The sequence below is a fragment of the Delphinapterus leucas genome, chromosome X, assembly GCF_059928025.1.
Source record: "Delphinapterus leucas isolate spDelLeu-1000000601 "Yukka" chromosome X, BTC_Dleu_Yukka2, whole genome shotgun sequence".
In the NCBI taxonomy this organism is placed as follows: domain Eukaryota; kingdom Metazoa; phylum Chordata; class Mammalia; order Artiodactyla; family Monodontidae; genus Delphinapterus; species Delphinapterus leucas.
This window is the reverse complement of record NC_143150.1, coordinates 30,932,924-30,959,769: the sequence shown is the minus strand read 5'-3', so window position 1 is coordinate 30,959,769 and position 26,846 is coordinate 30,932,924. Positions and strand designations below refer to the sequence as shown.

Genomic DNA, 26,846 nt, shown 5'->3' with positions numbered 1-26,846 from the left:
CTGAGCCTGTGCGTCCGGAGCCTGTGCTGCGCAACGGGAGAGGCCACAACAGTGAGAGGCCCGCGTACCGGGAAAAAAAAAAAAAGTGGGCAAAGTGCCCTCATGGCAGTGGTAGAAACCCGCTTAGAAGGGCTGCATGGCTCCCCAGAAATTTTTGGCCATTTTCAAACTCTTAACACATTAAGTAACCAGACAGAAAATTCCCGCGGTTAGCAGAGCCTTTCACTTTGCACTTGGGGAGGTTTTACAGGGTCACTAGTACTTCAAGATTCACATCCTTATTTCTGTCTTAAGCACGTTTATTTTACATCTAGTTAGAAGATGTTCTTTGATTCTTGGGAAACAATTTCTTGGAAGGTGAAGAGGATAAGGAAAGGAGTAGGAAATGGAGAGGCGATAGCAGGATGTGTAAAAGCTTCTAGAAGACCGGTAAATCCTCCAGACTCCAGGTAATGGCCTTCCAAACCCGCCCCCGCCCCCCCGCCCAGTCTCTGCCGAACTAGACAACCTGCCACGGGCTCAGGGCCCACCATCCAGCTGTCCCCTGCCCTGCTGGGGGTGGATGGGTGGGCTCGCCCACAGCAAGTTTCCAGTCCCAGAAGCCCGCTCCCTCCTGGGGTTGCCCCCCGACCCCTCCCACGTGAGGAGGAGGTGTGGGCAGCAGAGGACCCAAGCGAGTCGCTCCGGCCGGAAAACCCGCTCTCCCTCCTTCGACAGCGACATCGGCTCGACCCCTCCCGGGCGGAGCACACAATAGGCGGCTGCTCCACGTTGTCGCGCAGCCCCTCGCCGCCCCGGTCCTGGGGGCTTGCGGGGTGGCGGGGCGCGAGAGTTCCCCAGCCCTCCTCCGGGCACTGCAGCCTCCGGGGCGGGAAAGGAGCGCTGGGGTAGAGCGCGCCGCACACTTGGAGACATTTCGTGTCGTTCCCCCCTCCCCAAAATACACACAAACGAAAATGAAGCAACCAGACCTCCCCTCCCGGAGGCGGCTGCACCAGCAATATCAGCTGCGGGCGGAGCCCGAGCGGTTGCCACTTCCCCCCTCTTCCCTCGTGACCCTCGTTCCCCCTCCAATGCTCCCTCCCCCTCCACACGCCCTTCCTCGCCAGACACACCCTCCTCCTCGGGCTGCTCGCGCACGGAGCACGGGCTCTCTGGGGGAGGGAGCGGCCGCCGCCGTGGGGCAGGACGGCGAGCGAGAGAGGAAGGGAAGGAGGGAAAGAGGGAGGGGCAGCGGAGGGCGGGAGGGAGGAGCAGCGGGAGACGCGCCGCCGCCAAGCTGCGATGTGGCCGGCCGGCGTGTAAACACTTGGAGCAGCAGCGGCCGCGGCCGCCCCGGCCCGGGGCAGTGAGCAAGCCAGCCGAGACCTTCCCGCCGCTGCCATGGCCGAAGTGCGCAAATTCACCAAGCGGCTCAGCAAGCCCGGCACGGCGGCCGAGCTCCGACAGAGCGTGTCGGAGGCCGTGCGGGGCTCCGTAGTGCTGGTGAGTGGCCGGGGGACGGGGCGTCCCGGGGAACGCGCTCCGGGCGAGAGCAACTGGGTGGCTTCCCGCGCGCCCGCGCGCGCGGGGCCGGGACGGGGACGGCGTCGGCGGCGGCCGGCCGGTGCGCTCCGCGCTCTTTCTCCGTTTCAGTAAGTTTTCGCCCCGGCCGCCGCTCGCCGGGGTCCGAGTCCCAGGCGCCCGCTGACAGCGCCGCGGCTGCCCGGCTGCCCCGCACGGGCTGGACGCCGACGGGCCGTCGGGGGCTCGGAACTGGGGCCCCGGCCGGGGGTGTGAGTTCGAGAACGGACCCCGCGCTGCCCTAGACCCGGCACAAAGAGCCGGCGACCCGGGCGCGACGACATCCAGAGTCCATGCTGCCCGCACCTGAGGCAGCCTAGGCGGAAGGATGCGATGTCCGTTTTGCACATACACGCACTCGCGCGCGCACACACACACACACACACCGTGTACACAAAAAAAGAACCCCACCCAAAAAGCCCCGGGCGCCCAAGCTCCGGCGGGCGGTGAGAACAGAGGAAGCACAGCGACTTCCTCCTGCTACTGGGGAGAGGGTGGTGATGGGTGTAAGAAAGGGTGCTGCTGCCGCTGCCGCCGCCGCCGCCGCCGCCGCTGCTGCTGCGGAGGGAGGGGGTTGGAGACAACGGGTTTCCGGGGCGTGTGGGCGCGGGGTCTGCAGCCGCAGGGCGAGGGTGTCCCCTGCGACCCGAGAGCGCTCCGGAGGCAGGAGATGGGGCCATGGGGGTTTGGGGGAAGACGGTGTGCGCCAGTCCAGGGATGGAGGACCTGGGCTCAGAGCCCCACCGCTCACGGTTGGGGGATGGGCATTGGAAAGCGCGCTGACCTCCTGGGAGCCTTTCCATCGCACCCTCAGCCTCATTCGGATTGTCTGACTCTGGAGCGCAGCGGAGGGTACTAACGAGCACTTGCCCCTTCTCCTGTTTTCAAGACACTCGTTGCCAATTTCCTGGACCAGTAGTCAGAACCTAAATAAGCAATCAGACTGGTTAATTAGCATTTGTTTTGTTGCTTTGGTTTTTTGTTTGTTCGTTTTTGTCTCTCTCCATGCTCTCTACCTTATAGCGAGTCGTCTGCTGTGTTTAAATTTCACCATTAAGAGTGAGCTCTTTTTGTTAAAACAACTTATCATCGGAAGGGAACTTCACAGCTTTTCCTTGTAATTTTTCTGTTGATCTTGTAGAATCTGCGATAAAAACAACATTAAAGGGAGGCCAGGGGCCTGATCCCAACAGTGGAGAAAGTTGACATTAGTGGGAGTTCTGGAGGAGGATCAAAGGTAAAAATATGTACCTTTGAGATAAAGATCTGATCCCTAATAGCTACAACTGTGCAAAGCCAAATGACTTTAAAGAAATCTCTCTATCGTAGCTGGACCCTTGGAAGTTTAATCCTGCTGTTTAGCAGAGCTAAAAAGCCAGACCTTTAATGTTGTTTTAATGGACTTGGCTTATTGTGTGTCTCACTGATTTTAGAATGAGGTCCTGTTGGGGTTAGATTGGAACCTCGATTGTCATCACAGCCAGTTAAGAGAGGAAGGCAAGCTGTGGGTAGGGAATTTATACCAGGGCTCTCATCTCGGGTGATTGTTAACAAGTGATTCAGTCTCCCTAGCATAGGAAACGCTTTCCTAAATTCAGGCAGAAAGAAAACCTCGCTTAAGCAGGGGTGGCTGGCCCTCTACCACATCGTGTGAAGGGAGCCTGTGAATTGGACAGATGGTCTCAAGAGAATAAATGGGACTCAGCAAACCTCCGCTGGGATTTGACCAGCCACCCCCAGCAACGTAGTTGACAGTAGCATTCTTGTCCAGGGTTTTGGGTTTGAAAAAGAATTGGGGGTAACACAGGTGCCTTCCTAACCATTGACTCTGGCACAAAAAACTGTTAGTGGGAGGAGACTCTTCTGAGAGATACCGCCAACCTAACTTACTTGGGACCAAGGCCACAGATTTTTTTTACCGGGCAAGGCACAGGAATGATATTTATTTACTACTCTGGTATGTGGTCCACACTGAGATTTGGGGAGGTGGGGAGAACCGATTCTAGGAATCTAAATCTATATCTGTTGAGCCCCTGCAACGTGCAAGGCACAATCCTAGATGCCCTAAAATTGTGAATGAGTGTGATGACTTTATCTTCATTTGTTTCTGTTAGTTCCAGCCTGGGTTGGGTCTGTGTGTATGTGTTTGTCAAGAGGACACCCAGATTATGTACATAAATCAGTTTTAGCTTATTCATAGCACCTTAGTGAATGCTGTTTTGAAGCAGTTCAGTCAATTAAGAGATAAGGAAAGAGTCTTAAATGGAGTGTACTCTCCTAAATGGCTCTCTTTCTTGGCCCCTGCTTTTCTGACACCAAGAGCTCGTTAACCAAAGTTAGCAAAGCCATGGGTGGCTGGAGAGCGAGTGGACCACATTGCAGCTGCCATCATAACGTCTGATTCTTTTCTGATTTAAGACCCAAAATGTTTATTAGGGACAGCTGAGGTAGGATTTACACTTGCTGCTGTAAACCCACGACATTCAAGTTAGGGCTTCAATATGGAGTCGCATTTTCATTAGATTTCAATATGGAGTCATTCCTGCCGCAGAGCAAGCTTTCCTGTGGTGTATCTTTCACTAGAACTTGGAAAAACCACCAAGCTGAACAAATATACAGAATTTCCTGTTTAGGTGGTTTCTTTTTTAACAATTATACCCTTTTTGGCATGTTGCTAACATCATTCAGTTTTGTTCACTGTTTGAAAAATTCAGAAGGCCTGGGCTATATATAGCACGTACTTGTGTATTCAAACCTTCATTCAGTTATCAGTACTTCCTCAAATCTGTTAACTATATAATGAAGCAGATAGAGAAAGAGAGACCGTTTTGTTGCTGCATTTTTTTTTTTAATGAAAGACAGTTTTAACCCAGGCAAAGGGATAATTACAGAATTAACCACTGGCAGAGATTTCTCAAGAGAGACTTGGGGAGGAATATTATAACCTGAGAGCGTCTGTGATTAACTGAGAAGTGTTTACATATATACACGTTTTAAAATGCAGAGTTTCAACGCTGTTTTTGTTATAATTCAGGATGTAGCTCTTTGTGCCTCTGGGGGAACAAAGGCATTTGATAAACCTGTTGTATTCTGGCTGCCCTTGGGAGGAGTCCCTGTGTCTGCCTGGGAAGGTCGCCTAGTAGGTGTTTAAGTACTGTTGGCTTGCTGCTGCTGAATTTACTTTCAATTCCTTGTGCGCCAAAGGATCAGGAAAGGGTTGCTAGATATTACGGGTTGTAGCCCCTTGAGGCAGGGCGATGCATGCATGGTGCCCTGGCTGGCGCCTGGCCAGATGGCATATAACAAAGCCAGTGGAGAAAAGCTCTCCAAGAGCCGAGAATGGCTGAAAAGGGTCTGCAGCTGTTGACACCCCCTCCTCCCCCCCAACACTACCACCTCTGCAAGGAGTGTTCCTTAGGTTTGCATTTAGGGAAGGCCTGAAAATGAATCAGCTCCCCTGCTCCCTCTTCCCAGGGGAATTTGTGGAAAGTACTTAATCGAGGACAAAACAACTTACACGGTAGAATAAAGCCAGTTGCAACGGGCTTTGCCCGCGACTCTGCAGTTCAGAGACTTAGCTGGGCTCTGCATGCACTGACCCAGAGTGTGGGCGAGTAAGCATGAAATGGTCTTACTGCTCCCGTTGGCTCCTCCAGGTTTGGAGAAGGAAGGATCTGTCAGCCAGCCCAGTGCAGAGGTTGCGGTGAAGCCGGAGAGGCCTCCTTGCCCAACCCTCTTTGAAGCACCAAATAGTACTGAATAGAATTTGTTTTCCAAGCCGAGCACGTTAAACAAATTTATCATACAAACTTGTAAATAATTATGTCACTTACCCATATCTTATGAACATTTCTTTGCGTCAGTGATACAAATCTACATAATCATGTTTAACGACTGCCAGAAGTCCCACTGTGGGTGGACCATAGGTTAATCATCCTTTATCGTTTGATGTCTTGAGAAGTTCTAATTCTGAGGAGTTATAAACATGAGCTTTCCAGTACAGTAGCTACTAGCCACCTGTGGCTATTTACATTTACGTTTGAATTCATTAAAAAACTAAAATTAGTTTAAAAACTTTAAAAATCAGCTCCTAAATTGCCCTTGCCACAAGTGCTCAAGAGCCACGTGTGCCTAGTGGCTGGCCTGCATCGGACAGCCCAGAGACAACATTTCCACCACTGCAGAAAGTTCTTCAGGACAGCTCTGGTATAAACATGAATTTGAATGAACATCTTTGAGCAGGCATTTTCAAACATGCTAGATTGTCCCTCTAGGATAAATTTCTAGCATTGGAATTGCTTTGCTCAAACATTAGACACATTTTTAGCATTAACATTTCCTTTAAACCTGCTGTTAAATTACTCTGCAGAAAGTTATTGACATTTGCCCTTCCGTCACCAGAAAGTGTGAGTGTTCCTTTTGCCCCCTCCCATGCCAACACCGGTAATTAGTATTTTTTAACCTCTGCAATCTGGTAGGCAGTAAACGGCATATCACCTTTCTAATTTGCATTCCTCTCATTAGTCTTGAAGTTGACCAGGTTGGCATATGTATTAGCCATCTGTATTTCTTCTGTTGAGGATTTGAGTGAACCTTCGTACAGACTTATTTCCTGGTTTGTACTTCTCACACTAACGGTCTCTACCCCTAAGATTCTGTTTCGATAAGTCTGGGCTGGGGCCAGGCATGTGTATTTTTAAAAACAACCCAAGGTGACTTTGATGTGCACAGAAACGCAGATCTAGACCACTTGCCTACTCAAGGCAGGAACGTCCCCCGTACCGGCCCTGACAAACGTTGCCTAGCTTCTGCTTAAACGCTCTCTGCCCATTAGAGGGCTGGGTTAGAAACGGCTCTTGCGCTGAAATTTGCTCTCTGTAAGTTCCACCACTAGGCTAGGCCTAGCTCTGCCATTTGGAGCCGCACAGAATATGTTTGCTTCCTCTTTCACATGGCAACCCTTCAAATATTTGGAGACAGCCACCATGGCATTTTAAAATGCACTCTTCCCAAAGCCAAAGAGCCTTCATTTCTTTCCTTCCTTCCTTCCTCATGTGACTTGGTTTCAAGATGCTTCACCATCACGATCATCTTGTTTGGGCTCCTTTCCAAGGTTTCAGTGTCCTCCTTAAAATGTGGGAGTCAGAGCCCAGGCTCAAGAGTCAGACCTGGGCTTGACTCTGCCCTCTGTCACCGGCTTGCATTGTGAACCGAAGCGAGTAACGAGATCTTGTTTTCCTCATCTGTGAAATGGGGATAATAAATAGTTGTACTGACCTTGTGGAGTTCTCGGGGGGGTCGAAGAAGGTAATATTTGGAAAGCGTCTGATGTATAAGTGATTCATAAAAGTTTAGGAGAGATCTAGTAAAAAAAAAAAGTATTCTAGAAGGGTCTATCACAGATTACAGTGAAGAAGGGGGCAATATTTCATACCCATTCTGAATATGAACCAAGAAGGCAGGGGCTGTGTGTTCCTGTCTATTCCCAGTGCCCCTCACAGCGGGAAACACATGGAAACAATATATAGGATGGACCAGGTGTTGGGTGCCTGGAGACCAGGTAACTGGGTAAAATATAGCTGTATGGTTTTGGAGAGGGACAACAGTGGCTTAGCTGAGGCAGTGACAATGGAGATAAGGCGGAAGAAGTAGGAGAAGTGATAAAATCAGCAGGATTTAGTGATCCTTGAAGGGGGAGTAGAGGGGGGAAGGAAGAAGCGGGAGGAAGAGAGAGGGGGGGAGGTGGAGTCAAGATGATTGAGGTTTGTCAGCCCAGGTGACCAGGAGGGTCAGTGTGTTCCACGAGAGGGGAAGGGAGAAGCAAATGAGCGGCCCCTTCTAGAGAGGGTTGTCAGGGCAAAGCCATTTTACAGTTAAGGCGGTGGAGAGAACATTCTGGGGAAAGGCTGAGCCTCTAGTGTTGTGTTTTGGCAAAAGACTAGGGTTCTTGAGGGCAGAGAAGAAAGTGTTCCAGATGGGATCAGGAAGGGGCGGAAGAGCCAGGGCTGAGCAGCCGGGCAGGGGAGGCGAGATTAGCTGATTGAAGAGCTTTGCACCTTTGGGGGTCGTTAGGGAAGTGGGAGGCAGGGCAGGGCGGGGCGGGGGGGGGGTGCTGAGGAGCGGCCTCCCCAGGCAGGCTTCATGGGAAGTTAGGTCACCCCCTGGGCAGCTTCCCCTCCCAGGGTTCAGCCTGACCAGCGTCCTTCCCCAGGTGCCTGAAGAGGCTGGCCAGCGTGTTTCCTGCCCTTGAGGGACTCGCAAGCCTGGAAGGGAGATGGGACGCGTGCAGCTGAGTGTGAAACAGAGACGATGGAAGCGGCAGGAGTCCAGTGATTGGTGCTGCTTCTGTCTTCAGTTAGTTACATCATTTCTGCCTGCCCCCGCCCCCTCATGGTCTTTTTTGTGGTCCTTAACGTTTTTTCAAGACGTTGGTCCTTTCTGGGTTCAACAATGTTAAATGAGGCCTTTGGCATTTCCCTCATTTACTGGGCTACAGAGACCCTTTTTTTTTTTTTTTTTTTTATGGGAATGGGGAAAGTAAATGGCAGCGCCCGACACTCTGAGAAATTCACATCCAGTGTACATGTGTAACTCCCCTTGACATTCCTTGACCTGACGTCTGTGGGCTGCCGGAGCGCTTGCTGCCTTCCCAGACCCCACCTCGGGAGCCGCCCCGCCCCCCCAGGCTTGTTTGCGGGAATTCCGTTCAGAGGAGTCATTCACCTCCCTGCTTTTGCTTTCTTCTGAGACATAAAATGATCCGTAGGCATGTTGAAAAATTATTAGTTTTTTTTCTTTTCTTCCTTTTTTTTTTTTTTTTTTTTTTTAAACACAGAGGGAAGGCCAGAAACCACAGGCGGGAGAAAGCACGAGAGCCGTTTCCCCTTTTCTGTAAATCCTAATGGTAGTTTTATGATACATCTCTGTTTGGGATTTAGATACCTTAGTTTCTTTTAGCTTTTGTCAGGAGTGCAGAGGGGTTCATGGGTAACGTTGACCTGTCGCTTATATCAACCCAGAGCCAGATGCCTTTCCGATTCTTGCAGGGCCACACCCTGGAGGCTCCCAGAGCAGGAGCTGGGGGCAAAGGGACAGTCTCGTTCAGCTCCGTTGTCTGTGACTCGTGCTTAGTAGAGCACACTGGGCTCTGGAAACTCACTGCCCGGGTTCAAAGTCCAGCTCAGCTGCTTACTAACTTGGGTGACCTTGGGCCAGTTATTTCACCTTCTGTGCCTCGATAACCCTCTCGTGGGTTTGGGTTTGCGGAAAGGCTTCCATGAGTTGCATGCAAAGCACTGGGGACCGGGGCTTGGCACGTGGAAGGCACTGGACAACTGTTGGCTCGCATGCTTATTCCCGGGCTTGATGGTGTGCAGAAGTCTTTTGTGTATGTGTGACACATCAACCAACAAAAGTAGACGGGTAGAAGGGAAGCAGGTACCCTTGCTTTTTTATTTCCCTGCTGTAGATCATGCCCCAAAGGGTGAGCCACATACATGGCTGAGCCGAGAATCATACCCTTCTTGGCAGAATAAGCTGGCTGCCCATGAGGTCCTGGGAGCAGCCATTCCCAGGCGGACTGGATCATATCGAAGAGCCCAGTGGATGTGAGCTAGGGCTCTGGGTCTTTGGCAGTTCTTGCCTTCAGACTAGTCAGATGAGTGGGTGGGAAGACTGGTCGTCTAGTGGGGAGGAACACCCCATCCTGTGCCTGGGAGGAGGTCCTCTGGTCTGGGAAACTTACGACAATCTGTTCAGTGCGGTTTCTCCAAAAGCATGGATAGAGGAGCATTGGGCTCTGTATGGAAGACTAGAACTTGAACGCTCTTTCCTTTCCCTCTCAAAACTTTATTGACATGCCTTTTACTCATTAATCCTTACTTTAAAAAGAATCAAATGACCGTTGACATTCAAGTGCCCTTTTAAAGATGTATTTTGGAAACATGTATTTTAGTGGGAACATTTTAAGCTTACAGGTCTTCTAAGAAATTAATATACTTTTCTGCCCAGCTATCCTGGTTTTGTGGTAGCAGGATGAGTCCAATTAGGAACAGTGCGTGCAGGTTTCCAGCGTAGTCAGTACCGTGGAAAATATGCCAACTGTTCCAGGGACATGAGGTTGACCTACTATCTACGCACAGCGTCGCACAATCACGCCAAAATTTGCTATTAATGATTTCCTGCCATTCTTTAGCACCTTATTTTTATTGCTCATCGAGTTTATCGTTGACAGGAAGTTGTATTTTGGCCTTTCTCGACAGCTTACGTTGGACTGTACATGTTTCAAGCTGCAGAGAAATGTTTGAAGGTATTCTGATACTTCAGCTCTCCCCTCCCGTTGCTTTCCGTAGTGACTAAAAGATTTGACTGGGTGAGATTTAACTAAGAAGTCAAATGTTCTTCTAAGCCTCTGAGACAGAACATCTTTATTTGAAGTGCTTCAGCGAAGTGTGTCAGGAGGCTGGGGGATGCCTTTGTACGAAATAGTGGTTGTATTAGACCTTGTATTTTTATAGCCCCGATCTTATGATGAGTCAAAAATGCTGTTATGCCTCTGACCTCGCATGTTCTTCCAGGTCACTGTGAAACACATCCTGCATTGTCATCACCTGTCTCCCTTCAGTGGGGAAACAGAGGCATGGTTTCAAGTGAGGCAGGCCGTAGGCCACCCAAGTTTGCTAAATGACAGAACAGGTAATGAACTCCGGGTGTCTCAATTTCTTTGGCACAATCAGGTAAAGAAGCACTAGCTCCTGGGCCAGATTCCACAATAGAACGGGTGGAGGAAGCTCTCTTTGTGCGGTTTTGGTGATGATCTCCTCCTGTTGGGAAACAGTGTTTATTTCTGAACAAGCTTAGGTCTCTGTAGTGGGAAAGTAGGAGGTGAGGACAGAAAAAAGAAATAAAGAGGGGTGGGGTTGTTACTGAGAAATGTGGGCAAGATCCGTATAGATTTTTCCTTGCCAAAGTCAGCCTAAGGACTTTGAGAACTGTTTGCAATTGGCCGTCCTTCCTTTCTTTGCTATTTGACTAGCTATATGGGGGAAAAAAATTCTCCAGGACACTGGCTCTGCCAAGGTACCTGGGATCATTTTCAGGGAACTGTTTTTATGATTTTTTTTCAAGCAGGTTAGTGCCGTCCAAAAATAACAACATATATATTTCTCTCCATGCCTTTTATATTAGCCGTGTAGCTTTCCCACTTGAGAGACTGCCAACTTTATGTCTTACAGGACCTGTTGTCAATGTTCATGGCGTGAGTGGAACAGTGTGGTTGGCAAAACCAGTTTATTTTCATAGGTTAACAAGTTCCGAAGGCTTCGGCCCATTAAATGGTTTCCTAGAGACCAGAAGGAGGGAATACCACCTTCTGAGTTGCCTAACTTACCACCAAGAAAGCACTTAAATCCAGGAGGGCTCTCAATCAACTGTTGGCGAAAATTGAACAAAATGGTTATTTGAAAGCTCATAGGCGCCCGCAGCTCTCCTTCTGGCCAGAAGAGTGTTTAGATCATGCGCTATTGCTTGTGGAGCAAAGAAGGTTCTCCCTGCTAACCTGACCCCGAGGGAGAATCGCTCCTCCACTGCTAGCGACCTGCGTGACTGCTTACAGAGGAGCTCTGCCTCTGTCTTCGCCTTCCGAACGAAGTGAAACGGGGTCTGGCGGAATTCTCACCGGGAGAGCCGGAGGAGAATTCCATAGGGCTTTGTTGTCGCCTCAGTTCTGCGATGGAGGCCCAGCTCCCTCCCCCTGCTTCCTCTGCGTGGGGTGGACTCGGATGTCCCCTGCCAGCCCGGCACCGCCCCAGGCCCAGAGACTAGTCAGGGCCTAAGCAAGGGGACATCAGAAGACTCGTATTCAGAGCTGCGGATCTGGGCCTTAAGTCCCCTAGGCTACTGGTTCTGCCCGGTCTGTAAAATCCATTTCCGGTCACTGGGTTTTATCTTCTTTCTCGTCCCGACCCCCTACCCCATATCTAAGCCTCTGCCTTGGTTTGCCGGCCAATTGCGCAGCCCCTCTAGGAGAGTTCTCGTCTTGTTGCCGGTCCTGAGGAGGACTGTCCTACACTCACCATGACTGCACAATAGCTTGAGCTTAGCACGCTGGGTGTCTGCTTAGGGAACTCAGAAAAGGCAGAGTACTTGAGATGAGGAGTCCCAGCAGTGACCCTGCTGAGAGTTGCACTAGATGCATGGCCTGTTAGTTTCCTATGGCCGCTACAACACATTGCCGCAAACTTAGTGTCTCAAAACAATACAGATTTACTAAACTCACAGTTCTGGAGGTTGGAAGTCTGAAACGGTTTTAAGTGGACTAACGCCAAGGTGTCTGTAAGTCCTCACTCCCTCCCAGAAGCTCTAGGGGAGAATCTGTTACCGTGCATTTTACAGCTTCTAGAGGCTGCCTGCATTCCTTGGCTTGTGGCCCCTTCCTCCATCTTCAAGCCAGCAATGTCTGGTCAAGTCTTTCTCACATCGTATCTTACTGATACTGCTTATGTCATCACATCTCCTTCTCTGACTCTGACTCTTCTGCCTTCCTTCTTTCCTTCCTCCCTCCCTCACTTAGAAGGACTCTTATGATTGATTACCTTGGTCCCACCAGGATAATTAGTTAGGATAATCTCTCCATCTCAAAATCCTTAACTTGATTACATCTGCAAAATCCCTTTGCTATGTAATATAACGTAGTCACAAATTCCAGGGATTAAGAAGCGGACAGCTTTGGGAAACCATTGCTAGAGGTTGAGGAATGGTGGAATTCTAGGGTCACATGGGTTTCCAGCATGGATACTGACCTTGTGGTGGAGGAGGAACACGGGGCTGATAGACGGGCAAACTGTGAGCCAGGTGCAAAAGCCTTCACAGAATAAGAATGAGAAAGCACAAACCCTTTTGAGAATTTTGGCCGAAAGAAAGCAATATAGGTTTGCAGTCTGCAATTTCAATTTGGATGTTTTCTTAAATTCTTCATGATTAAAAAAAATTTTTCCCACACAAAAGTCCCTCAGTCTGGAGTTCTTGTAAGTGGGCACTGCTTTCAGACTTGAGGTGTTTCAAGATACAAGCTGGCCAGACACTTGGCAGGCACTTAGCCAGTTCAGGCCTATGGAATTTTCCACCCTCAGCTAAAGAGTAAAGAGGTAAGGGGGTGGGTGTGTGTATTGAAAAGAGAAAAGGATGGTTTCACATCAGAGAGGATAACTCTTTGGCTGACAAGCCCCAAGACACCTCTCATGTGTCCTGTGTGAGAGACACTTCACCCATCCTGAAGGTCAGGTTAGACTGGGCATGGCCCTCCTGCATTTTCAAGGTAATTGGCAGACCCTTTCCCAGAAATGGGTTTCTAAAACACATGATTCAAGAAGCAGAGAGAAGGACTGGAAAAGCTCTCTGATTCCTTCTGTCTTCACGATGTTTTCAATTGAGAGAGAAATTGAAACTTCCTGTCTCATTCACCAAGTCCAGTCATTGCCATCTTAGAGACACACACCACAAAAGCTTGCTGGCTGATCGCATTTGCACCAGCCCTCCTCACGCTGGCCATGACAATATCCATGATAAGCTGATGGCACAGAGCCTACTGCCCTGAAGAAGCACTCTATCATCGATGTGGGTTGCATTTTCTATTTTTACATCACTTCTAATTGGCCATGGCTATATTTCTCCGAGGCCAGGCGTATCTTTTTCCAGACCCTTGGATAATTGGCTGAAATGTACTGAAAAACATTTTGTAAAAGGTTGGGAAACCCCCAGATTTTGTTTAAAAATCTGTACCGACAAAATATACATTAACCATCTTCACTGTCTCCTGTTCCAGTCTTCCTTTCTTTTCTCCTCAATAGGAAAATAGTTCCAATTCTCCTTATAAGCCAACTCAGTTAAAAAATTCAGATGTTTGCAGTGGAATTATCTTAAAATTTTTTCTAATGTATTTAGATACTACTAATCTCTAGGATGTGAAAAGGTATTAACTGTAATCCTATTTAAATCTTCTTCAGAAACTGATGTTCCTTTTTTTTTATGTTATAGGCTCTTGCCCTTCAACCTGGCTTATTTTGTTATAGTTTATTTCATATTATTTTACTGAGTTACTCCTTTCTGGTTTGAGGTTTTTCCTTTTTCACTGGCCCTCATCTGAACTTCATGGCTTAGGGATAGTAGGCATTGGATCAATGACCTTCGTGACAGAGTTGATGCCTCAGGACTCTGGAACATCTGGGAGTGTGGTGTGTACCAGAAGAAAGTAGGAAGCAAATGTGTTTGAGAGTGAGCTAGAAAAGAGAGAGAGAGAGAGACAGACAGACAGAGATGGGAGGGGAGAGGCATGCTGAGCTATGGGAGATAGCAAGCTGTCTTAGCTGAAGGAAAAGAGAAATACGTTCCTTCTGGTCATGCTAAAATCCCAAGGGAAATGCTTTTAGAACTGTTGCTTGAATTGAAGCAGAGAATCTATTTCTACTGATTTTAATACATGGGATCTACTTAGGGCAAGGATGGGGGTGGGGTGGGGGAAGGGAAGACAAGGACTTAATCTGAGGAAACTAAAGGATAAAAATAAGTTAAGATGGAAGGAAGGGATTTTTTTCCCCCTCATTATAATAGACCAAGAGACCAGAGATGAAAATATTAACAATATTTAATGAGGGTAGCAGTATAGTTTTAGATTCAGACAGGAAGAAATCCACCCCTGTAGAAATTGTGCTAGGTAAATGGAACAGTTTTGTGTGGGGTGGTGCATCCTGTCAACTCGCATAATTCAAGACCCCAAATTAATTAGTTAAGGAATGTGGAGGACACTTCTATGTAGTTCTCCACCGTATGTGTTAGTTGGAACCTAATTCTCCGACTTGGGGGTTTAAGACTTGGGACCACCGGAAACCTGTAGAGGCCAGATTCCTTTTGGGAGTCAAGGGTTGGCTGGCCCTCACTTCCTCCATCTTCTGGTAGAAGAAGGGCAACAGTTCACACCTATTCCAGATCCGTATTTCTCAAGGCAGCAAACCCTGCTAGACAGGAATGGGGGCCGTGGAGGCTGCCCCTCCGAGGCCTTGAGACCTGCTCTGAGCGAGGCACCCACTGGGGCAGGGTTCCTTTAGCTGACTTCGCGCTCTCCCGACCAAATTTCTTTCTTTCTCTTTGCACCTTCCACTAACCCCTGACTGTTCTCCCCTCATTCTGATCTTTCAACTGCTGCCCCTGGCAGCCCTCACCTCTCTGCACTGTGACCTTCCAGGAAAAGCTTCTACATATTTGTGCTCTGGAAACTTCCTTCCACGGTGGGCACTCTCTCACTCACCCCTTCTCATCTTTTTCTCACCTCTTCCTTCCCTCTCTCCTCTGTGTTTGGTCATAAAGTGTTCTCTGGGGGACAGGGCCGTCACTGTGTTTATTGTTTTTAACCTTTTCTTTAGACAAGGATGGAAAATTCCAGAGGCCTGAGCTAGTGATGGCTGGGTGCCTTTTCTGGAAATCCAATGGCCTGGATGCTAAGGGAATGTTGTGGAGCTACACATCTGGCAAGGTTGTCCCCTAAAGTGTCCTGGCTTTGTATTTAGTTCCAACTAAGAGAAGTGGAGATTCTGTCTGCGGAAGTATGGAATAAGAATGAAGAGTTTAAGAAATGATATAATTACCACTCTAGAGCCCAGTATATGTCACTGTGTGTGTGTGTGTGTGTGTGTGTGTGTGTGTGTGTGTGTGTGTGTCTGTCTGTCTTTGCTGGGTTTTATTGGGAAAGAGTGGCCTTTGGCTTAGTAGACCTTTCAAAAGTGAAACCTTCCTCATGAGAGACAAGCAAAGTTCCTGCGGCTCAATTTAATGGAGGATTTTGCTTTCTTGGGGTGATGAGTTGGCAGAGGCCATGCACATTTCAGAGCAACCAGGGACATTTCAGAATGTCTCCTGGGGGGCACGAGCGTCCTCCCAGTTGACACCAGGTGGAATGGAATGGGTCTACCTCACTGTCACGGTTCTTGCCCCACCCTGGAGAAATCATTTAGGCACAGTCTTGTCCACATGTCCCTAGGGGTATGACATATCAGAGTGGACCATCTTGACAGTAAGCAAAGCAGTTATTGTCTTGAAATAGCTAGGAACTGACCCACCATTCTGCTGCCTCTCAGGAAAGGATGAGGGAAAATCACAAAATCCCCAAACCCATAAAAATACCAATTCTATCTGCACTGGCTCCACATTACTGGAAATGAGCACCCAGATTTCCTAGCAGGCCTTCCTGTTCCTTCCTGTCCACCAGGAAGGCCCATCCCATTTTTGAATTCTCTTCTCCCACCACATTCCTTCCTGTCACCTGTACTCTAGCTGTGCTGGACCATTACTGCTCCCCAAACACACTCTAAACTTTCTCATCTCCATGCCTTCGCACGTGCTGACTCCTCTTCCTAGAATGCCCTTCCAGCCCCTTCCCTGCTAAAGGGAACCCTATCTGTCCTGCAGGGCTTAGGTCAAATGGCCATCCCTCCGCCCCCCCCCCCACATTTGGAGCAAGTTGCTCCTTCTATAGGCCCATAGCCTCCTGCTACTTGTATTGCTTTCCTGTGACTGTCATAAAAAATGACGACCAACTCGGTGGCTTAAAAGCCACGAATTGATTCTCTTATAGTTCTGGAGGCCGGAAGTCCAAAATCAGTATCAGTGGGCCACATTCCCTCTGGAGAATTTAGGGCAAGTTCCGTTCCTTGCCTCTCTCAGCTCTGGTCGCTGCCAGCATTCCCTGGCTTGTGGCTGCATCACTCTAGTCTCTGCCTCTGTGAGTCGCATGGCCCGCTATTTGGTCGTGTCAAATCTCCCTCTGCCTTTTTCTTATAAGGACATATGTGATGGCGTTTAGGGCCCACCTCGATAATCCAGGATGATCTCTTCATCTTGAGACCCTTATGAACTCGATCACATGTTAAAGACCCTTTTGCCATAAGGTATCATTTGCAGGTTCCAGGCATTAGGATGGGGACATACCTTGGCGGGGGGCATTTTTCAGCCTACCATTCCAGTTCTCCAGTTTTACAGAGGATTGATTTCATTCTGCCTCAGAACTATGGTTGACAACTTCTCTCATCCATTAGCATGTAAATGCCTTAAGGAGTGGGCAGGAGAGTAGAAGGAGCTAATGTGTAGGCATCAGAGTGCCAGAAAGGCCCAGTGATTCCACTGACCCTCTCTGTCACCTTGGACAGGCTATTTAACTTTGTGGAACCTCCTTGTGCTCATTTGTAAAATGGAGCTAATATCAACCTCAGTGGGCCTTGCCAAGTGGTTTATAATAGCGAAACAACAACTGCCCCCCTCCCCAAGCTTAAACAACCTGAATGTTCAACAGTAAGGGATTGGGCAAAGTGTACATCCATACACCAGAAAACCATGCAGTCATTAAAATGACATCTGTATTAATTATTGACATGGGAAAAAGTTTTGGTTATGAAACACCATGCAAAGTATGATCGTGTTTTTGTAAAATGATGCTTATGTGATATATGTGACTCTAGTAACTTAACTACTCTCTGCCTCAGTTTCCCCATCTGTAAAATGGAGATGATGATAGATAGCACCGACTTCACAAGGTTGACGTAAGGACTGAGTAAAGTAATGCAGTAATACACTTAGAATAATGCCTGGAACATAGGAAGTGCTCAGTAAATGTTAGCTGTTAGTATTACTGTTATATTCAGAGAAAACCTTCTCAAAGGGAATGCCTGTGTTTATAATATATGTGAGTATATAGAATATTAACAGTGCGTGTCTCTGGGTGGTGGGATTATGGGTACATTTTATTCTTGCTTTACATTTTCTGTTTTTAAAATGTACTATTTCTGTAATCAGAAAAAGTAGAATTCAGAAAAAGCGCCACACTTACTTTTCAGGCTTGCTATATTTCTCTGATATATATGAATGCATATGTATGTGACATATAGTATCTATACAGTAATTAGCCTGGTGCTGTTGTTATTAAAATAATTTCTCCTATAATCCTGCAGCTCCTTGCCCGTTGCTTTGCATGTCTCACATTCTCTGTGTCTTGAATCAATAAAATGAGGATGGCCTAGAAATTAGAGACTTCAATTCCCATTTGCTTTTCTTTCCTATCTGCTGAAGTATTCCTCCAATTTTGATCATAATGGGTTCTCTATAAAGTGAAGTTTCAAAGGGTTTACGTATATATGTATATACACTCACACACAGTATATGTACCTGTATGTCTACATCTATGTAATGTTTCATATTATCTTCACTGTTTTTGAGAGGTGGAAATGCCTACCCTGAAGTTTCTGAAATGTAAATTAAAATTGGTCTCATCTTTCTTGCATGTGTCTTAGGTTGTCGATACTGTAGTCATCCCTTGCTGCCATTAATATGATCGATCACAAGAGGGACTTAAATTTCAAGTATAGCTAATTAATAGGTGATATGCGTCGATATTGCAAGGATTTCTGGTTGCCATTTTCCTGAGTTCGAAATTGCTTATCTTTGTTCTTTTATTTAAAAATAATCTTAGATTTTTTGTGGACTTAAAAGGATGGGAGAATTATGGATGAACTAGGAATTATGGATGAAATGGAAGGTCTTGCCTCTGACATTTCAGATAATTAGATTATGCTGCAGATCTTGGTAAGCAGGGTCTCTTTTCCCCTCTGTACTGTGTGCCCTTTTTTTCCCCTATCAGCATGTACATCCTTGAGTTCATTTCTTTTTCGTTGCCTTTGTCCTTCTGTCTTGTCTTTTCCCCACCACATTTCTTCCTCCGTTTTCTCTCCAGCACCCACTCTCATCATAATATAAAACTGATGTATGAAAATTGATCTGTTGTATTTAAACTGAGGTTTTTTGTTTTTTTTTTTGCGGTACGCGCGCCTGTCACTGTTGTGGCCTCTCCCGTTGCGGAGCACAGGCTCCGGACGCGCCGGCTCAGCGGCCATGGCTCACGGGCCCAGCCGCTCCGCGGCACGTGGGATCCTCCCGGACCGGGGCACGAACCCGTGTCCCCGGCATCGGCAGGCGGACTCTCAACCACTGCGCCACCAGGGAAGCCCTAAACTGAGTTTTGAATATTTTCTCTTCGTAACTTAAAAAGCAGCAGAGAGGGAGGCATGAATAGGGCGAACACAGAGGAATTTTAAAGCAGTGAAACTATTCTGTATGATACTCTGATGGGAGATACGTGTTATTATATATTTGTCAAAATCCATAGAAGGTACACCACCAAGAGTGAACCCTAGTGTAAGCTCTGGACTTCGGGTGATTAAGAGGGTCAGTGATGGTTCATCGCTTGTAACAAATGTATCTCTGTGATGGGGGATGTTGATATGGGAGAGGCTGTGCTGTGCACGTGGGCGGGGGTACATGGGAACTGAACTCTCTGTACTTTCTTTTTTATTTTTTAAAATTAATTAATTTTTGGCTGTATTGGGTCTTCGTTTCTGCGGGCGGGCTTTCTCTAGTTGTGGTGAGCGGGGGCTACTCTTCGTTGCGGTGCAAGGGCTTCTCATTGCGGTGGCTTCTCTTGTTGGAGAGCACGGGCTCTAGGCACGCGGGCTTCAGTAGTTGTGGCTGATGGGCTCTAGAGTGCAGCCTCAGTAGTTGTGGTGCACAGGCTTAGTTGCTCTGCAGCATGTGGGATCTTCCCGGACCAGGGCTTGAACCCATGTCCCCTGCATTGGCAGGTGGGTTCTTAACCACTGCACCACCAGGGAAGCCCTCTCTGTACTTTCAATTTGGCTGTGAACCTAAAACTGATTGAAAAATTACAGTCTATTTAAAAAAAATACTGTGCATGAAATATTTCATGTTTGGAAAAAAATAAACGTAGTTCTTTTGTGCTTATGTGGACCTTTACTTGTTTTGCCTGTTAATGGTGCTATTTTTTTTTCCCCATCCCTGGTAGTTTGGAAGGTGGCATTCCCAGCTTTCTTGCCAACTTGTTTGGCATAATTATGAGGACTAACAAATGTGGATTGAAGACTTTGGGTCAAGAGTGCTAGGTAAAAAGCAAAGCGATTTTATTGTTAGAGTGGGGGAATTGTGAGTCAGAAATTGTAAGGTCAACTCCTCACTGTACGACCTTGGAGGCAATGAAATGGGTATAAGAACCACTGAAGTCATGGTGAAGAGGTACCTGTAATTAAATTCAGCCTTTGGTACAGCTGTGTTCGCTCAATGAAGCCCATGTGCAAATCCAATCATTCAGCATACATTAGGGGAATCTGATTTTTGAATAAATTTGATTGGAACCCTTTGGCAAAGCAAAGAATCCTTTTGTAATGCAAATGGACACCCGCTAATTTATGTCTTTTGTAAGGTAGGATTTAATGCTTTAAGCTTATACAATTCCTGTGCCATTTAAAATCAGATTGTTTCGGTGCCCCGGAGAGAAGAATTGCTCTGGAAGTTGCATTAACTCCTTCAGCCCTGAGGAAACCATTTAGTAAATTATTGTTTCTGGGAACTAAATAATACCCGTGTCACCTGAAAGATTTAAAATAGCCTTTGTAAGTGGCTCCTTAGTCTCTGAAAGAACATGACTCATTCCTTCACTGTAACCTGAAAGAAATCCAAGTGTCAGAAGACACTGGGAAATGGACTTAAGTCATACTTCTAAACATCGATACTAGAGGTTTTAAATGTTAGGAAACCAATATGATATGGGTTAAAAGTTGATGGCTGGAGCCACTATATTAGGATGTGGCTGAAAGGGCAAGGGGTGGATTGAGAGTCCTTTCTAGAATATTCCTTGGGAAATTCTTGCTGGCGGCATTAAGAGTCTTGCGCGCTAGCTGAATTCGATATACCATGGGTTGTCTTATTCTTTTGCCCAGGGAGCCCACCTTGACCCCCTGCGTTTCTGACTGCCCCGTATTTATACATGGCTCCGTAATGTTCCTTCTGCCAGCTTTACTTAGGGTTACTTCCCCCTCAAGCAGCCTTTGGATCCTTCTTCTGCACATGACCAGTGAAAGGAAACTAAGTGTATTAGAACAAGTCTTGTGTTAGTGCTGGGAGATAGATTGCATTCCCGTACCTCTTAAAACCCATGTTCTTGACAATGTAAATTGGGGCTGTGGAGGGTGAGATTGTCCAAGTCTGGGTCAGCCATTGCCTTTCACTGACCTCAGTGGATGCTGCTTAATGGAAAGATATGATCAGGGTTCACCCTATGGAATCATTGCTTAATACTGTAGATGACTCATTGGAACTAGTATGTTAGAAAATCACTTCCAGATGTGTCACAGAAACTTTTCCAAAAGGGAGAACTAAACTCTGGAAAACTGCGTTGGTTTTCTTTTTTCTTTTTATGCTCTTAGCGCCAGAATCAAATCTTCCTGTAGAGGGTGAGTCAACATATATTTGGAGTTCTAAGTAGTATGATCCTGTTCACTTACTGTGAGACTGGCACCCATCTTCTCTCAATGATGAATGGTCTGGAAGCCTTACCCAGTCCCTCCGGCGCTGGCCTCATTCTTTATCGTTATCAGCAGACATCTATGGAGCATTCCTATGTGAAGGCTCGTTGCTAGGTCCTGTGAAGGGTGGAAGAAATAACTAGTTGAAGAGCAGTAGAAGTACGGGTGATACAGCAGTCTGACTGAGAATGTGAGCTCTGGTGTCAGCGTCTGAGTTGAAATGCCACTCTGGTTGGAGAGTGTTGAGAAAGTTACTTAACTTTCTAAATAAGTCTCAGTTTCTTGGTCTATAAAATGGGAGCGACAGTGATAATAATACCTACTTCATGAGGTGAGCCAGAGGCCTAAATGACACAATTCATGGTAAACGCTTGGCAAGGGCTACATAAGTGTTAGCTATTGTTATTCATCTGCTTTGTCCCCATGTGTAGTTTGGGTGTGTTCGTGTGTGAAAGAACATGAAACATGAGTTGTTGACTGATGCCCTCCAAGAAGCAACTCCAGTGTATGCATGCTTCTGTGAGTTCCTCTTTAACTTGATCTCACTCCAGCAGAGGATTCGCCGGCCTCTCCTAGTCAGTGAATTTGGAGTTGGGCCGTCTGAAAAGAGATAATGGGTTGTCATCTCTTCAGAGGCACAGGATGACAGATCTTGCAGATTACGCAACGATCAGAAGGAAAGTATTCATAAGTAGCACAGCCTGGAGCCCTTGTAAAAAGCCCAGCCTGCTTCAACAAGGTGCCGTTGGTAAATAAAATCTCATGATTTCCAGTCTACTTGTTTTTTCACAGCTTACCTGTTATCATGTTGCATTCGAGCGGTTTTCTATTGAATGTGTATTCTTCTCCCAGATCTCAAATCAATATGTGTGTTTCTATACTAGAATGTGGTCAAAACATTTTTAAAACTTGCAGACTGCATCAGAAGAGGAAAAGGTCAGACCCGTAACTGTTAAGTAGAAATTGGTGTCTCTACTCATTTTGAAGAATTAAACATGGTTAGGAATTTGTGAAACTGCTACTGAAACTACTGTAGTGGTTAAGAGCGTTCGTGCCAGAGTTAAACAGCCCTGGCTTTGAATCCTGAATGAATGAGTTTTCTATTGCTGCATAGCAAATGACCACAAACTCAGCCGCTTAAAATAACACACACTTCTTATTTCAGTTTCTCTGGGTCAGAAGTATGGGCAGGGCGCAGCTGGAGTCTCTGCTCAGGGTTTCACAGGTGTTGGCAGGACTGTGATCCCATCTGGAAGCCCAGGGGCCTATTCCAAGCTCCTTCAGGTTGGCACAGTTCAGTTCCTTGTGGTTGTAGGACTGATTGGACCCGTTTTCTTGCTGGCTGGCAGCTGGGGGTGGCTGTCAGTTCCTAGAGGACAGCCTCAGGTCAAGCCCCGTGGACCTCTCATAACACATCCGTCTCCTTCTTTAAGGCCAGTGGGTGAATCTCCGTCTCCAGGAGGGGCCCAGTTCCTCTCCCAGGGTTCACCCGATTAGGCCAGGTCCACCCAGGATAATCTCCCCTTTGATGACCTTGGAGTCAATTTATTACTAACCTGATCAGGGGAGTGATATCTCATAATATTCACAGGTCTGGCTTACAATCAAGGGGAGGGAATTATACAGGGTGAGTAGACTGGGGGCAGACCTCTTAGGGGGCATCATAGAATTCTGCCTACCATCCCTGCCCAACCTCCCTTAGTCTCAGTTTTCCCACTGATAAAGTGTGAGCAATGATAGTATTTTCTACCTCACAGGATAATTGCGCGAATGAAATAACACGTGTGTAATGCATTTAGCACAGCACCTGGTGCTTAGCAAGCTTTCAATAAATGTTAGAATGGTAGAGAAGAGCTACTTTTCTTCCTCCCCTCGTACCTTTTCTCTCACCCCAGCCATCCCATTATGTGATGGCTTTGAAGGTAGAGCATGTGAGCATAGGCTAAAGGAGTTGAGGGTTTTTTTTCCCCCTAACGATTTAAGTACAAAAAAGGATTTCCTAAGAGTAAAGATGAAATTTCTAAGACAGTTGTTTTGGAACGTCTAGGTGGAGGCCTTCCTACAGATATCCTTCTAATTTGATTCTTTGTTAAATGAATGCATGTACAGTACTCAATTCACACCCTGGGGTATGAGATATCTAGTTAAGGGAAAAGTTTCAGATAGTCTCCTTATGAAAAAATGGTTTGGTGGATCAGTGATCTATAATTGAGAATACCTTTGATAACAAATGTTTACTTCGTAGAGCAGGAAATATCAATTTACAGGACCTGCAGTGGGTTTCTAACCTTTAGTCTTAGAGACATTCAATGGTTTAGCCTCACAATGGTCCTGAAATTTAGACTTAATTTATTCACATTCCAGGGGATTTGAGTGTGGTTCCACAGTCATCCCTAGAAGAAAATGCATATGTGGTGCTTCTTCTGATTGCCTGTAGAAACCGATTAGACTTCAAACATACTTGGAAAATAAATTCCGACGTGACAGAGTTGTTTAGAAAGCCCCATTTTGCCAATAGGAGTAGGGAGGCAGAGAGGGAGGAGGGAGGAGAAAAGAAATGAAGGGCAGAGGCATACAAAAGGCAATGTCTGAAGTTTGCAAACAGAGGGAGTCACTTCCTGGGAGTTTGAGTCTTCAAGAGGGAACTGAACTTGGGTGTCACTTTTCAAAGTAACGACTTAAACAGTCCATTCCATTCAGCACTAACACATCTGCGTGTTGATCTCGCATGTGAGAAGTTTGGAAGTTTGAGTGTGTATAGTCAAGAACCAGCCAGAGAACGGGTTAGGGTGAAACGTCTGCCTGGTGGAACTGGGGAACCTTAGAAGTCTTACAGGATCCCATGTCCCCACCATCCTGACCATCCCCATTGGGCTCACCTACCACACCCAGCTTGAGTTCCCTTTCTGGGACTCTCGCTAGCATACAAGTGTCCTAGAGCACTAGCTGCCTAGGAAGGAGCCAAGTTGGGGGGAGGAGTTATGAGTTGTTACCTCATAGAGACCTCAATTCTTGTTCCTTTTCCCTTGAAAAGGAAGTCTACAGAGAGGTATGAGGATTCCCGTCCCTGTCTATACTTTATTTTTAAAGATTTTTAATTAAAATTTTTTTAAAAAATTTTATTTATTTTTGGCTGCGTTGGGTCTTCGTTGCTGCGCGCGGGCTTTCTCTAGTTGTGTCGACCGGCTTATCATTGCGGTGGCTTCTCTTGTTGTGGAGCACGGGCTCTAGGCGCACAGGCTTCAGTATTTGTGGCGCCCGAGCTTAGTTGCTCTGCGGCATGTGGGATCTTCCGGGACCAGGGCTCGAACCCGTGTCCCCTGCATTGGCAGGAGGATTCTTAACCACTGAGCCACCAGGGAAGCCCCCCGTCTATACTTTAGGCTGTCTGCCTATGCCCTAAAAATTTTACCTGTACTTTCTTTAAAAAATAAAGTTGATTAAGAACTTTTGTGCATCAGAGGGCACTATCAAGAGAATGAAAAGGCAGCCCACAGAATGGGAGAAGATATTTGCATAGCGTATACCTGATAAAGGATTAATATCCAGAATATATAGAGAACTCCTATGACTCAACAACGAAAAAACAAACAACTCGATTTAAAAATGGGCCAAGGACTTGAGTAGACATTTCTCCAAAGGAGATAAACAAATGGCCAATAAGCACATGAAAAGATGCTCAACATCACTAATCTTTAGGGAAATGCAAATCAAGACCACAATGAGATACCTCTTCACACCTGTCAGGATGGCTGTTATCAAAAAAGTGGAAAATAACAAATGTTGCAGAAGATGAGGAGAATTGGAACCCTTGTGCATTACTGGTGGGAATGCAAAATGGTGCAGCCTCTGTGGAAAACCGCTTGGCAGTTCCTCAGAAAGCTAAATACAGAATCACCATACGATCCAGCAATCCCACTTCTAGGTTATAAACCCAAAAGAACTGAAAGCAGGGGCTCATACAGATACTTGTACACAGTGTTCCTATCAACACATCCTATCAGTGTTTGTATCATATTATTCACAATAGTCAGAAGGTGGAAACAACCCAAATGTCCATCAACAGATAAACAGAACATAGTACATATGTACAGTGGAATCATATTCAGCCTTTGAAAGGAATGAAATTCTGACGTGAGCTGCCACATGGATGAACCTTGAAAATACCATGCTAAGTGAAATCAGCCAGACACAAAAGGACAATTATTGTATGATTCTGCTTATGTGAGGTACCTGCAATAGGCAAATTCATAGAGACAGAAAGTAGATTAGAGGTTCCTGGGGGTTGGGGAGAAGGGGGAGTTAGGGTTTAATGAGTACAGAGTTTCTGTTTGGGATGCTGAAAAAATTTGGACATGGGTAATGGTGGTGTTGCAGAACAATATAAACGTACTTAATGCCACTGAAGTGTACACTTAAAAATGGATAAAATGGGGCTTCCCTGGTGGTGCAGTGGTTGAGAGTCCGCCTGCCGATGCAGGGGACACGGGTTCGTGCCCCGGTCCGGGAAGATCCCACATGCCGCGGAGCGGCTGGGTCCGTGAGCCATGGCCGCTGAGCCTGGGCGTCCGGAGCCTGTGCTCCGCAACGGGAGAGGCCACAACAGTGAGAGGCCCGCGTACCGCAAAAAAAAAAAAAAAAAAAAAAGGATAAAATGGTGAATTTCATGTTATGTATATTTTACTGTAATTAAAAAAAGCTAATAAAATTGATTTTATGTTTTTGGATTATAATAGCAATACAGGTTTGTGCTAGAAAAATTGGGGGAAAGCAGAAAAAGAAGAAAAAAAATCACCTATAATCCCATCACTCAGAATACAGAAATCTTTAATGTTTTCATTTGACCGTATTTACTTTTAACTACTCTCCTCTTGTCAGTAAAATGACGCTCACTTTCTACCACTTCCTGTGTAGGTAGTACAGTAGCGCCTACTTATTCCCCCGTGAAATTTTGGTGCCTTAAACAATCCCCAAACAGAAAAGAAATAGTAGTGAAAGAAGGAGCCGCCGTGGCAGGCGTCGTGTCTCAAAGCTGTTGAGCACATCATGGGGACTTAATAGGGTCAGCAGGTCTGGCTTCCAGCTGCAGTTCTATGAAAAGTGTATGCAAGGGCTTTAAGGTCTTTGGTCTTTCTCATGCTACACACTGAGCCCTGGAGCAGCATCACATCTAGCCACGAATTCAAGTCCCTCTTAGACAGAGTGTGGCTCTTGCTTTAAGAGAAGGTGAGGGCTCTTAACTCTTGCAGTCCACTGGCTGCCTCAGGCCCTTCCGAAAGGAGCTCTGGTCACAGCCCGGAGGGAGAGAAAGATGCTGAGGCACAGCTACGGGCCCGCCTCGGCCTGCTTGCCCGATGGCCACTTCACTTACAGCCTGCAGGTGGCTGCTGTCAGGTTGAGGTGTTGACAAGAAAGCAGGGCCGAGCCTTTGACCTGGCCAGAGGCTGTGGCTTCTCCAGTCGATGCCAGTATGTTCCAGGAAACTTTTGCAGGGTCAGGCCTGGATTGCTCCCTCAGAGGGGCCTCCAACGGTCAGAGGAAGGAGGAAAAGCCTCAGTGGTTTAGCGAGGGACGGGATGGCTGATAGAGAAAGCTCTGAAGCATTTCACTGGGCTTGGCCTTGAATTCTTGCAAGAGACTTAATTTGCTTTCCTGCTTGAAAATGGGATAGTGTTTAAATATGGAATGAAAAGTGCAGTGGAGGGAGTGGACTTGAAATGGTAAGAAATCTTGCAGTTGGCTCATCCTCTGCCTATATATATTTAAAGCAAAGAAGCAATGATTCTGTTTGTCTAGAATTATCTTGATTGTGAAATATGTAAGCAGTGGCGGTGAAATAATCACACTCCTTAAACACAGCGGAATTCCACA

The 26,846-nt window shown here is 46.8% G+C and overlaps 1 protein-coding gene across 6 annotated transcripts in view; it reads left to right on the top strand.

Moving 5' to 3' along the window:
* The first annotated feature begins 1,254 nt into the window (after window positions 1-1,254).
* DOCK11 (dedicator of cytokinesis 11) overlaps window positions 1,255-26,846 on the top strand; it is a 195,015-nt gene continuing 169,423 nt past the window's right edge. For 5 of the 6 annotated variants that reach the window (XM_089904143.1, XM_089904146.1, XM_089904144.1 and 2 more), the window contains exon 1: window positions 1,256-1,485. In XM_089904143.1, the coding sequence (XP_089760269.1) occupies window positions 1,384-1,485 (102 nt within the window). In that variant the 5' untranslated portion in view covers window positions 1,256-1,383. Of the gene's footprint in view, window positions 1,486-26,846 lie in introns of all 6 variants that reach the window. The other variant, XM_089904147.1, reaches the window with a different exon arrangement.